The 19,298-nt window shown below is 33.7% G+C and overlaps 2 protein-coding genes and 1 non-coding gene across 3 annotated transcripts; 2 read left to right on the top strand and 1 right to left on the bottom strand.

Moving 5' to 3' along the window:
* Window positions 1-2,242: 2,242 nt before the first annotated feature.
* Window positions 2,243-3,206, bottom strand: LOC107874646. The gene is made up of 2 exons (XM_016721407.2): window positions 2,731-3,206; window positions 2,243-2,649 (listed from the first exon to the last, which is right to left on the bottom strand). The coding sequence occupies exons 1-2, from the start codon at window positions 2,997-2,999 to the stop codon at window positions 2,508-2,510; spliced, it is 411 nt and encodes a 136-aa protein (XP_016576893.1). The 5' UTR covers window positions 3,000-3,206; the 3' UTR covers window positions 2,243-2,507.
* A 469-nt stretch (window positions 3,207-3,675) lies between these two features.
* On the top strand, window positions 3,676-3,770 carry TRNAY-GUA. Its single transcript has 2 exons — window positions 3,676-3,712; window positions 3,735-3,770. It is a non-coding gene; the product is annotated as a tRNA-Tyr (tRNA).
* A 3,882-nt stretch (window positions 3,771-7,652) lies between these two features.
* On the top strand, window positions 7,653-16,337 carry LOC107875612 (vacuolar protein sorting-associated protein 24 homolog 1). Its single transcript, XM_016722390.2, has 6 exons — window positions 7,653-8,156; window positions 8,308-8,384; window positions 13,661-13,763; window positions 15,150-15,271; window positions 15,671-15,862; window positions 15,946-16,337. The coding sequence occupies exons 1-6, from the start codon at window positions 8,045-8,047 to the stop codon at window positions 16,006-16,008; spliced, it is 669 nt and encodes a 222-aa protein (XP_016577876.1). The 5' UTR covers window positions 7,653-8,044; the 3' UTR covers window positions 16,009-16,337.
* The last annotated feature ends 2,961 nt before the right edge of the window (window positions 16,338-19,298 follow it).

The following is a 19,298-nucleotide window of genomic DNA, read 5'->3' as shown; positions in this document are numbered from 1 at the left end:
CATCATTTTTGTATTGTTCATAGCGATGTTCATATTGATATTGTTGGTTGGAAAAAAGCAAGAGCTTGAATAAACCAAAAACAACAAGATTTTGATATTCGCTAAGAATTGTTGGTTGAGAAATCGAATTTTCAATAAAGTTAATTGTTGTGAATTTTCAGAATAAAATATCAAATTGGATTACGGTTACTATGTTTAAGGCTCCACCAAATCAGAAAATAATTGATTGCCGTTAATTAAGGTAGAGAATAATGACAGCTGATTTTATTTCCTTAAATATAGCCGAAACGATTTTTCTTATACATTCGAGTTATGTATAAGGTTAGGACGACATGTATATGTACTTTTCAAATCAAGGAGAGAGAAAATGGTCCAAATGGACATGGGATACAACGTAATTATTTTCACCAAAGGTGGGATTTTTGTTGTTTATACTTCTTTTTTTTAGTTTTGCACTTGGTGTTTGATACTTTTATTGGTGTCCAACTAAAATCTTAATTCACGCTGAAAGTCCCATATTTGGGTTAAAACTCTCCTTAACAAAGACGACTTCTATTTAAGGAAATTGGAATTTAAGACCACTGATATATTAAAGATAAAGGAGTACTTAACATTCCACCATCCTTCTAACATTATAAAAATATATTTTTTCTGATCCATTTTTTTAGTTTAGTTTAATTAAATTGGCATTCGTTTCCTACATAACCAGTGGAATATTAATTACCTAGGTTTAACAGCAAATGGATATGGTGTAAATTAAAAATAAGATCAAATTAGGTTTGCTACTTTCATTTATCATTGTAAAAAATAAATAAGATCAATATAATATTATTTTAAAAAAATCCAACAAATTGTCACTCTATGTTTTTTTTTGGGGGGCTCCCATGGTGACCGAAATCTACAATCTTAGGATTGGATTTGGGAAGGTACGTACCAGTGACCATCTAACCTTGCCAAAAAGTCTCGACCTAGTTTTGAAAAAATTATGTACTTCTACTTTTAACTATTTCTATGTCCTTTTCTTCCATAAGTGATAAAGACATGGCGGAAAGACTATTTTCATAGCCATTGTCTTGGTGCCTAATTTTCACAGAAGACTAGTATACGTAACCAGCTCAAGAGGTTTGATTAATCATGCATCAATCATCGATAAACAATTATCAATATTGTGTGTCTACACCAAATTAATAAATATAAGATATGCAAATTTTTTTATACACACATCGTTTTGAAGTTTATTTATACATACATATTCAATAAAATTTTCAACAAATATACAAACCAGCCAAAGTTATTAAATTTTTCCGAACTAAAATTTCTCATTTTTAGTAGCTAGTAATTTCATGTTGGAGTCTCACACCGGTGGGTTAAAGGGTTTTGTCTCCTTATACGGCCTTGGACAATTCTAGCTTTTGAGGTTGAGCTAGGTCCAAAGTCTATTTCTTTATTATTTCACTCTGATTTTTAGTAGCTAGTAAGTCACATTGCTTGATTTAGTCTAGTCTTAAATGTATCATACTTATTAATCAGTATAGTCTGATATATTCACCTATTTTCTACGAAAAGTCTGACTTAGTATTATCAAAGAGGCGAAGAAATAAGTATTGCCATTAAATTATCCAAATGAAAAAGAATTTTCCCTTGAGTTTCTCATAACTTTCCCCCCATCAATACTTGGAAAGCTTCAGCATCCTTTTCGATTTTCAAAATATCTATAGGCCAATTAAGTTTGTGTGATTATCTAGCCATATGGAATTCCCTTCAATTGTTATTTTCTTAGTCTCTTACTATATCAGCTCCATCTGTTGTGCAGTTGGATTAATTGTTTTAATCACATCGAACTCAGATTCAGATCATCCGTTATCGAATGTGGTCATATATGTATTCGCGTATTGGATGTCTCTGTCTATAATCATTTCATCGGCATATGCTTTCCTTCTGCGTCCATCGTTAGAACACGGGCCACCTTATATGCCACACGTTCCGGCAGATGTTATGATGTATGGGTTGTCTCAGTCTTTTACGAGGTTGGAGCATCGCTGCCCTCGGATACTGTATATTCTCATCCTCAGAATAATTTTGCTTTTTAACAAGATCATTACAATTAATGGTAGATTCAACAGAATTGATGGAACAGAGTTTACATCTTTGTTTGTAATATATTACAAACATACCTATATTTGGTGTATGATTACTTTATCAGTTCTTTATACATTATTTTATTTCGATACTTTCCTGGGGGTTTTCTTCTTTGTCCATGTAGGTTTATTGTATTCAGTCAAGGGTCTAAGCCTAGTGACTGCTTATTTAAGGATTAAGGAACGATTTAACAAGTGGGGTACATGGCCTCCTTTCATGTGGATTTTCGAGATTTGGAAAATTATGAAATTTGCACTGGGAATGGTGGGGACTACAGTTTTTCAGTACTATTTTAAATTTGCTTCTGTTTATCAGTTAGTAGCCTTCTTGTGCTTGGCGGTGACTTGGCTTGGAAATCTGGCAATGATTCAACCTTCGACTGATCTTGGGATCTTCAATTTCTTAGTTGTTAATGCTTGCTTGGGCTGTGCAGTGAATGTCTTCAATCTGGATAGACATACTTGGCTCGTATTTGCTGCTTGCATTTTCTTATGCTTTTTGCGTGAGAAGCTGGATTCAGTGACTTTGAGATATGAGGGAATATTTAGATTCAGTACTAGTGGTAGACGTAAGAAAGCTCGATATACATACCTCTGCGGTTGCTTGGGCATTTCAATGAATCTTTTCGTTCTCGGTATACTAACTTGGATCGTATTTCCTGTTTGCATTATGTTACGTTTTTTGCGTGAGAGGTTGGATTCAGTGACCTTGAGACATGAGCAACGCCCAATACTTCCACTGGCACTACTGTCAGTGCCATCTTCCACGGATGTTGTTGTCGTCGCTCCGGTGCTACACCAGACGCAGCGGTCCTTTACGCCCCATGATTGTCCACCTCCGCCCCTCACCACCTGATCCATAGCACTCCATCTCTGCAATCCCTCAAGAAAGTATTATCAGTTAGGCTGCTCCTTTTTTTTATTTTACAAGATCAGTGTTAAAAGAAGGGGAAACTACACAACACAAATGCTTTGTTTATATCAAAAGAGCTACACTACGTACTGTATATATAATGTGATAGCAATTAATTATGCTTATGTTTCAAGGAAAATCAGTGCGTTTGTTTAGAGTTTGCAAAAAATAAGTTTACAATATTAATTTATAGATTCTTGAAAACAATAGTAGTATTTGTTCAAGCTGTTTTTACAAAATCTAAAACAAACGGTCAACCAACTTCATTTACCTTGTGGACGGTGTGAATATGTAATTTTCTTCCAAATTGTGGAACGGTTAAAACTTACATGCATTCGGTGTATATACCAAACTAATGTTCTTTATCATGATTAAGTGATTAAATTAAGTAAAATACTTGCTAATTAATTATGGTTAAGTAACATAAACTCTAAATTCAAACACATATCATGCATGTATTGGTTTGATATATGTGGTGGATCCGTAGAGAAAAAAGTCAACTCCTTTTACGGGTGGGTCCAGTGTATGTTGGAAATTTAATGTCTTTCCTAGTAGAATTAACGTACTTGCTTTCTCATAGATACAGATATAATTATGGTATATGTGTGGCTACGTATTCAGCAACCGACCTTAGCTCAGTTGGTAGAGCGGAAGACTGTAGTTGGCCAAGAGCCTGGCAGATAATCTTTAGGTCGCTGGTTCGAATCCGGCAGGTCGGATTTTTTGATCCTTTTGTTTTGCTTAAAAAAGTAGCATTTGTTTTTTTTCGTTAAAGTAAAGCTTGTAAATAGAAAATAAAAAAAGGCAAAGCTACTTCTGAATTGAAACTCTTTAAAGCTACAACAACGTCATATTCAATGAGGCTAGTGAGATTATTTCTCATAGACGCACGGGTGATGATGAGCTCTTAAAAGCATTCTATATATTTGTTTACATGTAATCTCTCTTCTCTTCGTGGAGAAATATTCTCATCCCTTACATTGGTAGTTTAAAATGAAGCAACTTGGTCTTTGCTGCTGACCTTGGAATGTAAGATAGTATGCAAAGCAACTTACAGCAAACATATAAGATAGTATGCCTTGGAAACAAGCTCCGAAAGAAATGTAAGGTAAGATTGCGTACCATACATCCTTGTAGTCGGGGTTCCTCTTCGAACACCGCGCATAGCGATAGCTTTAGTGCATTGGGCTGCCCTTTCGACCACCTCTCATGCAATTATCAAAAAAACCTTCCACTCCCATTTAATTACATATCATGCTCCAATATATAATAATTCTATTTTTTCATCATAATAGTTTAAATATTTAATATACTCTATTAATTTATATTAATTAACTATAAATACATGTTATTTAAAAGGCATACATAAATTTTATTGACTCTCATTATTTTAGCAATGCCACATAAATTGAGATAAAAGAAAAAGTACTGCAAATCATAATAATTAACAATTTAAAATATTTAAAAGATATATAAAATTTTTAGTTGATTCTCAAAATTGTATCGAAGCCACATAAATTGAGCCATAAAGAGTAAATATATTATTTGATAAAGTTAAAATACTTTTCTAAAAATAGATAAAAGTTCTATTCAACTCTCAAAATTTTATCGGTGCAGCATAAATAATGACAAAATAAAAAATTATCTTAATTAAATGCAACTAAATATTTAAACTAAATCAATTTTATTCTTTTAATTGACTTTTATATAGAAAATTAATCTTTTTATTAATTTATTTATTTTAGCAAATTTAAATTTTAAAATTAATTTTTTCTTATACAGAAATACTAATATTTAAACTTAACCTTAAATTTTTAAAGTACAAAATTAATAAATTTAATTTAATAAAATAAATTTCTAATGAATATTTTCTTAGAATTTGTGTTGGGTCAATATGTATCTAGTTAAAAAGAAATACAGAAAAATATATAGTAAAATTTTATTATTGTGAAAGATAAATATAATGCACTATCCAATAATGTTTAATAATATCATAGTTTGCATACGCAAATATAGCATCCCGCATTTAATTAATATACTATTTCAATGAATTATCGATGATTACTATTGGATATGATAAAATTATATTAATTTTTATAGTAATAACATAATCAATCGCTCTTAATTAATTATTATGAGTCATCTAGGTATTAAGAAAATAAATAATATTTAATGAAAAATAAAACAGACATAAAATGCGAAATTAACTCTTAATGTTTTTAATTAAATTTTCGTCTTTCGAACGATGATTTTACTATATCACTCCTTATTATAAGTCATTATGTATTAGAAAAATAAGAATAACAAAATGACATGTCAACATAAAATATTTGATTGACTATCAAAATTATATTAGTACCACATAAATTAGGACGGAATAGAAGAAGATATGAAAAAACATATATTATTTGAAAATGAAATAAAAAGTATTGTAAATAACAATAATTAACAAAAAAAAATTGACTGATTTTTGCTTCAGCTGCTTCAATCGTGATTTTAATGTATCACCCGTAATTAATTATTATAAGTCACTTATGTATTAAAAAATTAATAATATTGAATCCATGATTTTACTATATCACCTACAATTAATTATTATAAGTTATTTATGTATTAAAAATAATTAACATTTAATTAAAAAATATAAAATAAATATTTATGACTTGTTTGATTAAGTTGCTTCAATCGTGATTTTATTATATCACTTCTAATCAATTATTATAAGTCATTTATATATTAAAAAAATAATATTTAATAAAAAAAAGTAAAATAGACATTTATGACATGTCTGCTTCAGCTACTTCAACCATAGTTTTACTAAATATCACCCCTAATTAATTATTATAAGTCATTTATATATTAAAAAATTAATAATATTTAATAGAAATAAAATAGATATAAAAATGATAAATTAACTCTTGATAATTTAAATTAACTTGACGTCTTATATAAGGTCCACTTAATTTTTTCACAAGTATTTTTTATAGTAATTTCGCTATGTCACTTCTAATTAGTTGTTGTAAGTCATTTAAGACATTTATGCTTCGCTGATTCAGTTGTGATTTTACTATATCACCCCTAATTAATTATTATAGTTATTTAAGCATTGTGCCATATAAGTTGAAATAGAAAAAATATTATAAATCACAATGATAACAAATTTAAATTATTTTTAAAATATAATTGGCTATCGTCGACACAAAACTCCAGACAAAAAGAGTAGCATATATTATTCAAAAATTACATAAAAAGTATTATAAATTACAATAGTTAACAACTTAAAATATCTAAAAACAATTTAATATGTTATATATTTCAAAAAAAAATTACATGAAAGATACTAGAAATCACAATAATTAATAACTTAAAAAATTTCAAAGATATAAAACATTTGGTCGACTCTTGAAATTATATTAGTGTTACTGAAATTGGAATAGAAGAAAAGTATTATAAATCACAATAATTAAAAACTTAAATTATTTTTAAAATATAATTGATTATCAATGTCACAAAATTTGGACAAGAAAAGTAACGTATATTAATTTGAAAATTACATTAAAAATATTATAAATTACAATAGTTAACAACTTAAATTATCTAAATATATATTAAAATAACATATGTTGAACTCATGCTAGATTCCGGATGAATCTTAAAAAACATATGCAATCCTTTTATTAAATTCTTTTATATAAATATATCAAGATTGAAAAGACAAATAAATATTTTAATGTTGGGCCCGTGCATATATATATATATATATATATATATAAAAGATATTGCAAAGTATATAGGCTAAGTAGTTGTAATGCGTAACTATAGGCCCATACATACAGATGCCAAAGCCCAACTTCAAATATTTTCATCTTGACTACTAAGTGGAATAGTAGGCCCAAAAATTAGGGAGGTATGGAAATAGAAAAGAGAAGTACATTTTGTGAAGATGAAACCTTGCACCTAAATAGCATAAGGTGGGATTTTGCAAGAAAGATAATTGCTTGATAGAGCAGCATCTACTCAGAGACATATAGAATTTAAATATATAGTTTGCGAAATTTTTTATAACTTTTACGTATAAATTTCTGTTCCGGAATGAAAACATTAAATTCAATTAACTACATGTTACATATGTTTCGAGACTAATAGTTGCGTGTAAGACGAATAATGAGAAAAACTTTGATACAGATGCTTTATTAAGGAGCTTTATCTTCTGTTTCAAATACTTAAAAGGAATATTACGTAATAACTCTCCTATCATGAACATCAAGTTCAATTGCATTGCATTTGCAAGGAAATGACAAAAACATGACATTGCTCGAAAAATAACCTGCAAGCTGCTCCTTTTTGAATATGCATTGAGAAAATTCGTTTCTGTGCAATAGTTTTGCTAGTCATATAAAAAATGTAACTGAATTCAATGTAATAAAGCTCGATCGAAAAAGTATTGACCAAAACAATTTAAACCATTATATCTCTTAAGAGATATCACCTGTACAGTCAACTTAGGTGTCACACTTAAAACTTAACTTAATTATTTTCTACAATATATTTCTTTTCGTACCACACATTTAATGGAGTAGTTCGAATGAATTACGAATAATAAAAGGATAAAATGAATTAGCTCAAAAATATTATTGTCTTTTTGTGTATAATAAAAAACATAAAATAAAAAATGATTGACGAAACAACAAATGGAAACTTCGAAATCAGCCATGTCAGACATCATCTACTCGTATAACAATTAACAACTGCTGCTTATCTTCTACGCGCCTTTCTGATTCTACTTTTCCTTTTTTCCCTACTCCTAATCTAAGTCAATTCAGTGAAACAAATTCTCTCTTTTTTGCAAAATTAGCGTGTTGAGTAAATAAATCGAGATTTAGTGTACCGTGCTATCCTAAAAATTCTGTTTTAGTAGAGAGAAATCGCACTTGGATTTATCCGATTTATTGATCTTCGATCTTCAATTGAGTGATTAGATTAAAAGGGCGAAATGGAGAAAGTGAAGAATATATTGAAGCCGAAACCGAACCCTCAACAGCTTTTGAGAGATTGGCAACGTCGTCTCCGACAAGAATGTCGAAATATCGAACGCCAAATTCGAGGTAAAAGAATTTTTGTTCCCTTTTTGCCCTTTATGTTTAATTTTCATGTTAAAGAGTTTTTTTTTTTTTTTTTTTTGTGTGTGTGATTTGAATTGTTTGGTGGGTATTGAATTATTTTGTTTGGTTTAATGTAATTTGGGGGTTTTATTAGATATACAAAGAGAGGAGAAGATTGTACAGAAATCAATTAAAGAAGCTGCTAAGAGAAATGATATGGGTTCTGCCAAGGTAAATTAGAACTGTTACTATAATTTGACTTCTCACTTTGACATACATTTGGACTATGTTGGAAGCTGCAAGGCTTTATAAATAATTGTATTTGAGGTGTTCACTCAATGTTTTATTTTTCCTTGAAAGTTTCTTATGAATGTTATTCTCTAGCATTTGTTGAAGAACTTATGAATAGAAACTTATTAGGATTTTGATGTTTGCTATTTAGATGAGCTTAGCTAGAGCGGCATGGTTGGTGAGAATTCGTATAGCTAACCCCAGCTTCCTTGAGATTGAAACTTAATATGGAGTAGTATTTTTTCTTTGTTGTTGTTGTTTTGTAATGTTTGCTACTGCTTCAATGTGACACATATTATGTAAATCTTAGACAAAAGTTAAAGAACAAAATTGTTCAGCTAGATCTTGTAGACTTTTGTTGTTTCAGACCTAGGAATAGTGTTGGTGATAGAGCGATTTGTAAAGATTGCAAGGTCATACCTAGCGAGAATCTTTCGATTCAGCATATGTTGTTGTTGTTGGACTTGGTAATCAGTAAGGGCAGAAAGAAGAAGAGGGTGGAGGGTCGGGCCAGATTAAGTGGAGTAGCTTGACTTTGGCTAATACTTTGGAAATGGGGGAGAAGTTGATGACCGGGGGTGGGGGGCTTGGGAGAGTAGAGGGGATGTGGATAGTATGTGGGAGACGACTACTAATTGCATTAGGGAGACCGTTAGAGAGGTGTTGGGTGTCTCGAGAGGCCGATCTAGCAAGTACCGGGGGAGTGGTGGTGGAACGAAGAAGTTAAAAGGAAGAAGAGACTAAGAAGATGTCTTATGCTATGTTGGTTGAGAGCAAGGATGATGAGGAGAGGTAGACAAATAGGGAAGAGTATAAGGTAGCTTGAAGAAAGGCTAAGTTAACGGTTACGGCGACTAAGTTAGTAGCTTTTGAGAGCTTGTATGCGGCTTTAGAGGAGAAAGGCGGGCATAAAAAGTTGTATAGGCTTGCCAAGGACAAGGAGCGAAGGGCTCGTGACCTTGACCAATTGAAGTGCATCAAGGTTGAGGATGGTACAGTGTCGGTTGAGGATGCCATTATTAGGAAAATGTGGCAGTCCTATTTTCATAAAGTTTTGAACGACGAGGGTGACAACGCCCAAGTGTACATGCAAGTGTACATGGTCTATCAAGTAGTAAAGTGGCCTAATTAAAGCCAAGTATCGATCCCACAGGGACTTGGTTCAACAACGCTTCAATTTCAGTTCACAGTTTAGATTCACTTGGTGCAAGAGTAACCAAAGAGAGTTTGAAAATTGTAACTTGGAATTAAAGTAAATAATGCGTAAATAAGAGTCTTGAAACAATCAATGGAGTAAAGCCCAGGGTTAGAGCACTTTGAACAATCATACTATATTATTGAACTTCATTCGTTAACTTTCTTATCTTGGTTGTTGATTCGTAGGGTTAATTGCATGATCATGGTCTCTTGACCTCTAACCATTTACCTAATTTGGACATTACAACTACATCGTTGAGCGGGAATGTAATAATCCATTTAAGTTCTTTAAGCTATCATCCTACATGTGAATCAAGTGAGGTTTCTAGGTACATCCCTATCCTAGATGCTAATTCAAATTCCTTATTTTATAAAAGAATACAAACCATACTTTGTTCATGTCCATGTTCTATCTCCCTATTCCCTCTCCCGAGATCAAAAGGTAGACAATTGATATATTTTTCGGGTGATCAATCCATCAAATAGTTAAATCAAAGATGAACACAAAACCAATAATGATAAGCAAATCAAACAAACTTAATTCAAAACAATAATACTCATGTTCTTGGCTTTAACCCCGGAAAGGAGGTTTCTAGCCATTCATAGTCATAATCATGATCCAAAAGGTTGAATACATGCTATAATCTAAAAGAAAGCTAAATAAAGGAATAGAAAACCTAATTATGAAGTTGCGGCAGCTCCTCAATGCTCCAAAACGTTCCCAGATGATTAATAACGTGTATAATGATCTATTTATAGTACAAGATAAGAGGCCTAAGCCGTGTAGGACAAGGACCACTTTTTGGCCGTGCTTGAAGTTTGTGGTGCGGCGCGTTGGTAATCTCGTTGGGAGGAATGGCATGTCGCGTCGTGTATTTCATAGAATTGGTGGTGCGTCGCGATGGTTGTTGCACAGGGAGAAGGGACGCGACACGTCCATATAGTGTCGACATTGGAAGTTGCATCCAAAATTTTGGTTAAGTGTTGAATGTCCTATCTTTTTTCCATGCCTTTTGTAGTGTATTTCCAATGAATTTTCAGCCTTTATATCATCAATACATCACCATATTCATTATGTCAAAAAAAAAAAATACATCACCATATTCAGCTCACAAGATTTCCTACATAATCACACACCACATATTAGCGATCATAACAACACAATATCCTCAATGACGTATCAAAAACACAAGCTAAGACAAGGCTAGTTCACAATGATCTTCACTTATTGTTCTGACTCTAGACTTAATCCAATTGAACTTTGCACATTACAAACAAGTTGTTCCATATATAATTACACATTTAAACCATTTGGAACTCCTTTAACACATTAGAATCAAACGAAACCAACTAGACACACAACTAGCTCAAGCTAGTAAAACTAGTTTCCTCGATTGAACTCAAAATGACCCAATTAAGTACAAACTTGTTTGAAAACACTTTTAACCATTGTAATCATGTCCTTGAACACTTATATGCTTGTTTATATCATATCAACACATAAAGCACACAAATTATCCTCAAAACAAGACTTAATAAGCTAGAATAGCAACACTTAGAGTACATAAATACACTCCATATCAGAGGGGCACAAAGGTTTTGTGCTGGGGGAATTGGTGAACTCTGAGAGGTGTCGCAATATGGTTATTGTAGGCGTATCAAGGTCAAGGAGGTCACGGGGGCTATTTGCCGGATAAATGGGGGTAGGTCGATTGGGCAGATGAGATTCCGGTGGATTTTGGGAAAGGCACAGGTCGGGTAGGTTTGGAGTGGCTTACAAGTTTTTTAACATTATTTTTAGGGCGGCGAAGATGCCTGAAGCTTGGAGGTAGAGTACGATGATTCACTATATAAGAACAAGAGGGACATTCAAAGTTGCAACAATTATAAGGGTATCAAGTTGTTAAGTCATACTATGAAGGTTTGAAAAAAGGGTGGTAGAGTTGAGGATGAGGAGGGTCGTGACTATTTTCGAGAATCAGTTCGGTTCATGTCAGGTCGTTCGACTACTGAGGTTATTCACCTCGTGAGGAGATTAGTGGAGTAGTTTAGGGAGAGGAAGAAGGACTTGCACAGGGTGTTCATTGACAAAGTCCCTAGGGAGATTTTATGGAGGTGCTTGGAGGCTAGAGGGGTGCCCGTGGCATACACTAGGTCGATTCAGGACATATACGATGGCGTGAAGACTCGTGTGAGGACGGTAGGTAGAGATTCAAAGCAGTTTCCCGTTTTGACAAGGTTGCACCAAGGATCGACTCAGCCCTTTTTATTTGCCTTGGTGATGGATGTTTTGACGTGACGTATTCAAGGAGAGGTGCTTTGGTGTATGTTATTTGCTGATGATGTGGTACCGATTGACGAGATTCGGAGAGGAGGTAATGATAAGTTGGAGATTTGGAGACAGACCCTTAGTCTAAAGGATTTCGGTTGAGCAGGACCAAAACGGAGTACTTGGAATGTAAGTTTAGTGATTTGTCGCAGGAGGCTGACATAGTAGTGGAGCTGGATTCTCGATCCATTCAGAAGAGGGAGAGTTTCAAGTATCTGGAATTTATAATTCAGGGGAACGGTGAGATTGACGAGGATGTCACGCACCGTATTGGTGCAGGGTGGTTGAAATGGAGGCTCGCTTCGGGAGTCTTGTGTGATAAGAAGGTGCCTCCAAAGCTTAAAGGTAAGATCTACAGAGTGGCAGTCCAACCGGCTATGTTGTATGGAACGAAGTGTTGGCCAGTTAAGAACCTCCACATCCCAAAGTTGAAGGTGGCGGAGATAAGGATGTTGCGATAGATGTGTGGCCTTACTAGGAGAGATAGGGTTAGGAATGAGATTATTCGGGGGAAGGTGGGAGTGACTTCGATGGAGGATAAAATGCGGTAAGTGAGGTTTCGTTGGTTTGGGCACGTGATGAGGAGGGGCTTGGATGCTCTTAGTATGGAGGTGTGAAAGGTTGGCTATGAATGGTTTGATGCGGGGTAGAGGTAGGCCGAGGAAATATTGGAGGAAGGTGATTAGGCATGATATGGAGCAGTTACAACTTACGGAGGACATGACCTTTGATAGGAAGGTGTGGAGGGCGCGGATTAGGGTAGAGAGTTAAGGGGTAGGAGTACTTTGTTTGCATCTGGTGTTTCCTGTTCGTGGTGTTGAGTGATGTCTATGATTTCGGATAGATAGTTTATAGTATTATCTTTGGGTTGTATTGTTTCCTGTATTAGCTAGCAGTGTTAGTTTATCTTGCATACGGTATTAGTTTATATGCTTTTATGTTTTTGGGTTTGTTGCACTGTTATCTGTCTTGAGCCGGGGGTCTATTGGAAACAGCCTCTCTACTTCACCTGAGGTAGTGGTATGGTCTGCGTACACTTTACCTTCCCCAGACCCCACTATGTGGGAATACACTGGGTATATTGTTGTTGTTGTTGAGTAGAGTTGGTGAAATTAGAAAGTGAAGCATGGGCCAAATTCCCCTTCCTTCATCCCATGATATGTGATAGAGTTTGATTGGCATAAAAAAACTTAAGATGTTATTTTGAATTTATATTAAGTTAGTGACATCTGAAGAAAGAATCAAAATAGTAGCTGAAAGTTTGATTTTTTTTGAAGGTAGAAAATTTTAAGTTAATCGTTAAACGTCTTTGAATTTCTAAAATTTGTAAACGTTGATAATGTATGGATTTACATTATAAATAGAGCATTTTGTAGCATTGCATCACACACGAGGACTAGAAGTGCATTTCTATCTGGGTCTTTTCAAAGAGTTCCAGATGTTTGGACAATGCATCATCTTTATTTATTGATGCTTGGTTTTCTCTTCATGGTCTTTATCCAAGAACCAAACACACTATTTGGAAAACTCTATTTTCTTATTTCTGGGATTAAGGAGTTGTTTTGTCTATGTTGAATATATTTGGGCTTTTCAGCATTCCAGGATAACCATCAACAGTTATTATCCCTTCTGATTTCATGATTTTATGTTTTATTGCTTATTCACGTTTCCGTGTTATGTTCTGACATAGTCGCTGGCTATGGAGCTTGTGAGATCTAAAAGAACTGTGAACCGATTGTACGAGAACAAGGCACAACTGAATTCAATATCCATGCACCTTGGAGAAAGTGTAGGTATGATCATACTCTTACTCCATCTTGTATTTTTTTTCCGTTATTTATTGACTAGTGTGCAATCCCTCTTCTAAGATCTTTGATGAGCATATTGGTGGGAGCACTGTATGTATCTTCTGAAAATGAACTATTTCTAATTCATTTGATGAACATGTGTTCATTTTTTACCCTGTTTGGTCTTCAGCTACCCTTTTGCTACCATGATAATTGTGTTATGGCAATGATGACAGAGCTTGATGCAAGTAAAAGGAGAGGGGAAATACTCCCATGAGTCCCCGTGTCACAACCACCCTTTCCTACCCAATCTGTGTTTAGTCCTAGTTGTTGATATCTTAAAAGGGTCAGGAAGTCTTGATAATCCAGAAAATGTTAGAAAAACCTGAAATCATGCATTACTTTCTTCCCATAAGGTGGATGAGATCGAATAGCGTTGTAACATCAAGTATTGTCTAGCTGCATTACTAATATCTAATTCTTTGTGCATATTACTAAATGAGTAAAAGTACTCATCAATTCTAATGCATCTAAACAGGAGACAGAGGCAATCTTTTAATCTGTAGCCCCAGACAAAAGAGACAATATACCTCTAACTTTCAAACCACTAGTATTTGATTACTTATTAACCTAATATCTAAAAAAGTTAGCGGCCACCTTCATGCTCTGCTCTAATTCCACATAAGAACTAACTCAATTCTTTTTTAGTTGTTCTAAAGGAAAAGAATTGCCTTCTAGTTATTAGAATGGACTTTTGGCAAGTTTTTAATAACTATTGGGAGCGTGTCACGTGCTTTATATATAAAAATACTTTTTTGTATTGAGATTTTTGTGTAGTTTAAGATAAATAAGTTAAGCCTTGTCTTTATGCTTAACAAGAAACTTTCCTTTGAAGGCTGGTTTCTGATTTTATTAGTGTCGGTAAAATATTTGGCAAGTAAAGGGTCATAGCCGATATTTGGAATCTGTAGTTCTAATGCTAGAAGTCAATTGTATTTTCATTATCACCTTATATCCCGGTATGAAAGAAGAATTCCGACATATCTTACACCTAGCTTTACCCAACACTTCCCGAGATTGTTTCCTCTTGCTTAGTTCTGATTTTGGATGCTCACATTTTGCTAATATATCTTGCAAAACTGAGTGTGGATACACATTTTAAAGTTCTATCTTCGAGGTAATTCTGATCGAAATCCATTACATGTTTCTGCAATACTTTCCTTGAGAAAACTAGGAGTGCAAAATATAACTTAAAAGTGCAGCTAGACAGCCATATTTTGATTGCTTAAGCTGGATTAATGGTTATAGTAGTGATTGCTAACTCTTAAGCCGCATTCATTTGTATGTTGAATGCCTTCAAGTATCTCATAATCTTCTAATTCATGTTTGCAGCTATCGCTCGCACGGTGGGGCATTTGTCCAAGAGTGCTGAGGTCATGAAGCTTGTTAATAATCTTATGAAGGCTCCTGAAGTGGCTGTTACAATGCAGGAATTCAATAAAGAGATGACCAAGGTATCTGTTTGGCATTAACTTGTTATGCTCTGAAGAGGCTTTTGAGTTGTGTCTTAACAAAAAAAAAAGTTGTCTTGGTTGGTGAATCACCTTTGGATCTGTATGAGTCTGATTTTTAAATAGTTTGTTAAGCTCTATGATGCGTCATGGTCATATTTTGTTCTTTCAGTGCTCTTGCTTTTCGCACTTCTATTTTCCTTCCAAATCGATTAGCCTGCCTCCCTATGAGAGACCGAGGACAACTTCTGCACTTTGACTTTACTTTTGAATCAACCAGCCAGTCTGCACCACAAGAGAAGCTGAAGAGGGAAACAACAGGAATACCTGTTCCACTTTTTCTGATAGGGTATCTGCGTGTCTTTCTACTTGAAATGAAAATAACTCTCTACTCTACTGCAGGCTGGTGTCATTGAAGAAATTGTGAATGATGCAGTGGACAGTGCATTGGATTCAGAAGACATAGAAGATGAGATTGAAGAAGAAGTTGACAAGGTCTTGACTGAACTTGCTGGTGAGACTGCTGCACAACTTCCTGAAGCAGTCCGAAAGGAGAAGCTAAAGCAACCTGCCCAGGCAGTTGGAGATGCAGAGGTATGTCACATCTACAATCCATTGCATAAAAGTGTAATTGATCTTTTTAATGATGAAATAAGGTTCATATGTAATTCTTTCAGGATGTTGATGACGAGGAAGATCTAGAAGAACTAAGAGCTCGTCTTGCTAAAGTAAGATCATAAGTGATACCTCACCTGACTTCCAGTTCCTGAGGGCTCAACTATAGAAGTGCCGTAGTGAAGTAGCAGACTCCTTGTCTGTTCTGCTGTGGCTGCATCTTCTTTCTGGTTGAGGAACTTGTAGAGTACTTTTCTGTATCATAGTATCAACTTCTCCCTGATGTCATATCAAGCTCTTGATACCATGTAGTCAATGTCCAATCTGAGATTTTACTCTCTATGTGGTGCTTTTCAATATATGGAGTGAAACACTATGTTAATGACTTCATTTGCTATGTAGCAGAATTAGCAATTCAATCTATCTACCGAGGAATTCTGCTCCTTTTTTTTCCTCTTTCATGCTTCAGATATTTTCCTTATTGATTGTCAATCTTAAAGATCTTGAAATGTTCCACGTCTTTTTTCTCCATCAACTTGTATTCTTCTGGCTTGGGATTTAATGGAGTATTTTGTTAATAAGTTCCAGCCTAGTTTTCGTTGTATGATGGATTGAAAATGTCGCCTAGATACATTACTATTTTTTTTTTTATGTTACACTACAACAACAACATAATACGCTGTATATTCCCACGTAGCGGGGTCTGGGGAGGATAGAGTGTACGCAGACCATACCACTACCTCAGGTGAAGTAGAAAGGTTGGTTCCGATACTAGTCATTGAAAATGCAACTTCCTTATTCACCTTCGTTATATCATATATCTATGTACACACAAATATTGTTCTTCACATTTCCACGCCTAGTCATGCTACATTGTTTACAAGTAGTATTTAATTAGTTTCCCTTAGTGCAATACACCAAGAACATGGTGTACAAGAGAGCTCAGTAACGTAAAAATAATCATGCACCAATCTTAACTCTTACTACTACTTAGATCAATGATGGCATACCAACTTGTAGTTGTGACTATAATTTCCATAATATAATTGTTATATCAAAATAGCTGAAGCTTTTAAAGATTCGTGTGGCTTTCTACTTGCTTTGGATATATGGAAGTCCAGTCATGAAAAGTACATAAAAAAGAGAATTAAGTTAAAAGTTGTGTAACACCATTTGATAAATTGTAGTAACTCTTTGGAATACACATATTGTGAAGTATTGTCACTAATGTATATCCATATTATTTGTAGCTCTGAAGGATGTATCATATACCTTTGTTTTTCTAAGTTCTTTGGTTAGAGTGGAGGTCCAATATGAAAATTTCATACAAAATAAGTCAAAATTAACACTAGTGTTAAGCAATTTGAAGAACACAGGAAGGTGTGTGTGTTTTTTAACAGTTCAAGTAATTAACCAAGATGAATACTTTCTCTGGTCCTTATTATTTGTTTTGCCACAAGAAGGCATATATTCACTAATTACCCATATCAAGAAAATAAAATTAACTTACTTTAGTCAAATATTATTTATAATCACTGGTAAATAAATTTTCTTAAATTTTGAATCAAGAATAAGGTCATAAAATCATTTTCACTCATTATATGATTGGATGTCTTGTCATTCCACATGACATCGCGATCATACACAAATTAGTTCCTGCTTAAAGATGAATCTCTCGCTCGTATTCACTTCCTATCACTTGAAAATCCCATTCAAATTTATTTTTGTGAAGCAAAAAGTGACATATATATTTTGAGACTTAGGGGATTAGTATAACTTAGGGTTCCAACTTCCAACTAGCTATACCACAACAGATGACAATGGAGCACATTAATTATTCCTCATAAAAAAATCCATTGTTTGAGCCTTTGGGGGACAACAAAACAACACTTGCATTTACGTTTCCTATGGACTACTCTACCAATATTTCCCTTTCAAGCAACTCTGGATCCCTATTTCTTACAGCCAATCACACAAACTTCAGTGCCAAATGATTTTCTTCAGCCCAAAGACATGGGAAATACATTACATTACATATCAGTGGAGCAGTCATATTCTAAGCTACAACGACAACAATACACTCAGTGTATTCTCATATAATGGGATCGAGCAGGGGCAGAGCTACACTTGGGATAAAAGATTCATCCGAATCCCCTTCGACGGAAAATTATACTATATACACATGGTTAAAATTATTTTTTATGTATATATAGTAGATATCGATCCCCCTTCGGTTAGTTTGTACGTTCACTTGTGAACTCCCCTTGGTGAAAATTCTAGCTCCGCCACTGAGATCGAGGGAGGGTAAAAAGCACACCGTTCATGCCATGACTTCAATGGTGTGGTAGAGAGGTTGTTTTCGATCGACTCTTGGTTCAAGACAAAATACAGTCTAAAAAAAGATGTGACAGAGGTACAAGAGACAATAAGAAATAACACAACAACAGATACTAACAGAACAAGCCGTCATTCTTAGCTAACATGTAAAATTTCTCATTTTCTTTGATTGTATCCATTTAATTTTCATCTACTTTTGAACTTACTTTATGCCAATTTCGTAGTCCTTCACTAATCTCCAGAGGTTGTCAATCATCTGAGCCAGAAGAATTACTAAGAAACTTTTTCTCTTTTACTTTAATCAATTATTTTGCTTTAATTGTCTTATCGTTTTATTCACAACGTCAACTTGGACTAATTACATTGCTTGTGATCTCGTTCTAAATAACTTAACTGATTAACTTAATAAATGAATTTTAGGCTAAAACATTAACAGTTTGCAATCAAATATGACTAGTCCTAGGCAATTTATATAATTGTCACTTTCATAAAGACTAAAGTTACCTTAAAATGAAGAAATGTTCTATTAATTTAATTCTCAACTAATTTACTGTTGTATTTAAATATGTCTTCATAGATGAAAGTGAAATGACCAATTATCAATGGTCATCGTCACGCAAAATTTGGTACCATATGGACGAATTAATTGACAAAATGATTGGTTAAGAATGGTATTTTATAACTACAAAAAAAGACAAAAATCTATCAGTTTGAAAGAGTTGAAAATTTTGTATCGGCAAATTGTATTTAAAGCTTCTTGGGTCCATTTTTATTTATTTAATTACATGTATTAAAAATAGTTACACTCTTACTTATGTTTATTTTAGCATATTTAGAGAAAATATTTTTTAAAAAAATAAATTATTCTTAATATTAACTACTCTTTCTTCTGATTATTGCCCAAATTCTACGCGTCCATACATCAATTAAAATAAATATAATGATAAAATATGCACATTATTTATTACTCCATTTACTTCAAAATATTTGTTCTCCTTAGCTTACTCAAAAATATCTACCTCTACTTGTCATTTAGAAATTCAGACAAAATCTTTTTTTTTTTTTTTTCATTTTACTT

The sequence above is a fragment of the Capsicum annuum genome, chromosome 6 (genome assembly GCF_002878395.1).
Source record: "Capsicum annuum cultivar UCD-10X-F1 chromosome 6, UCD10Xv1.1, whole genome shotgun sequence".
Lineage (NCBI taxonomy): Eukaryota > Viridiplantae > Streptophyta > Magnoliopsida > Solanales > Solanaceae > Capsicum > Capsicum annuum.
The sequence above is the reverse complement of the archived record's forward strand: the minus strand, read 5'-3'. Positions and strand labels throughout refer to the sequence as shown.

Bases quoted from the DNA above. Each gene is read 5' to 3' on its own strand.
- LOC107875612 (XM_016722390.2), top strand. From the start codon at position 8,045: ATGGAGAAAGTGAAGAATATATTGAAGCCGAAACCGAACCCTCAACAG. The intron at 13,764-15,149 runs GTATGATCATAC...TCATGTTTGCAG, and splicing joins GCACCTTGGAGAAAGTGTAG to CTATCGCTCGCACGGTGGGG. The intron at 15,272-15,670 runs GTATCTGTTTGG...ACTCTACTGCAG, and splicing joins TCAATAAAGAGATGACCAAG to GCTGGTGTCATTGAAGAAAT.
- LOC107874646 (XM_016721407.2), bottom strand. From the start codon at position 2,999: ATGGATCAGGTGGTGAGGGGCGGAGGTGGACAATCATGGGGCGTAAAG. The intron at 2,650-2,730 runs GTATGTATATCG...CACTGAATCCAG, and splicing joins ATGCCCAAGCAACCGCAGAG to CTTCTCACGCAAAAAGCATA.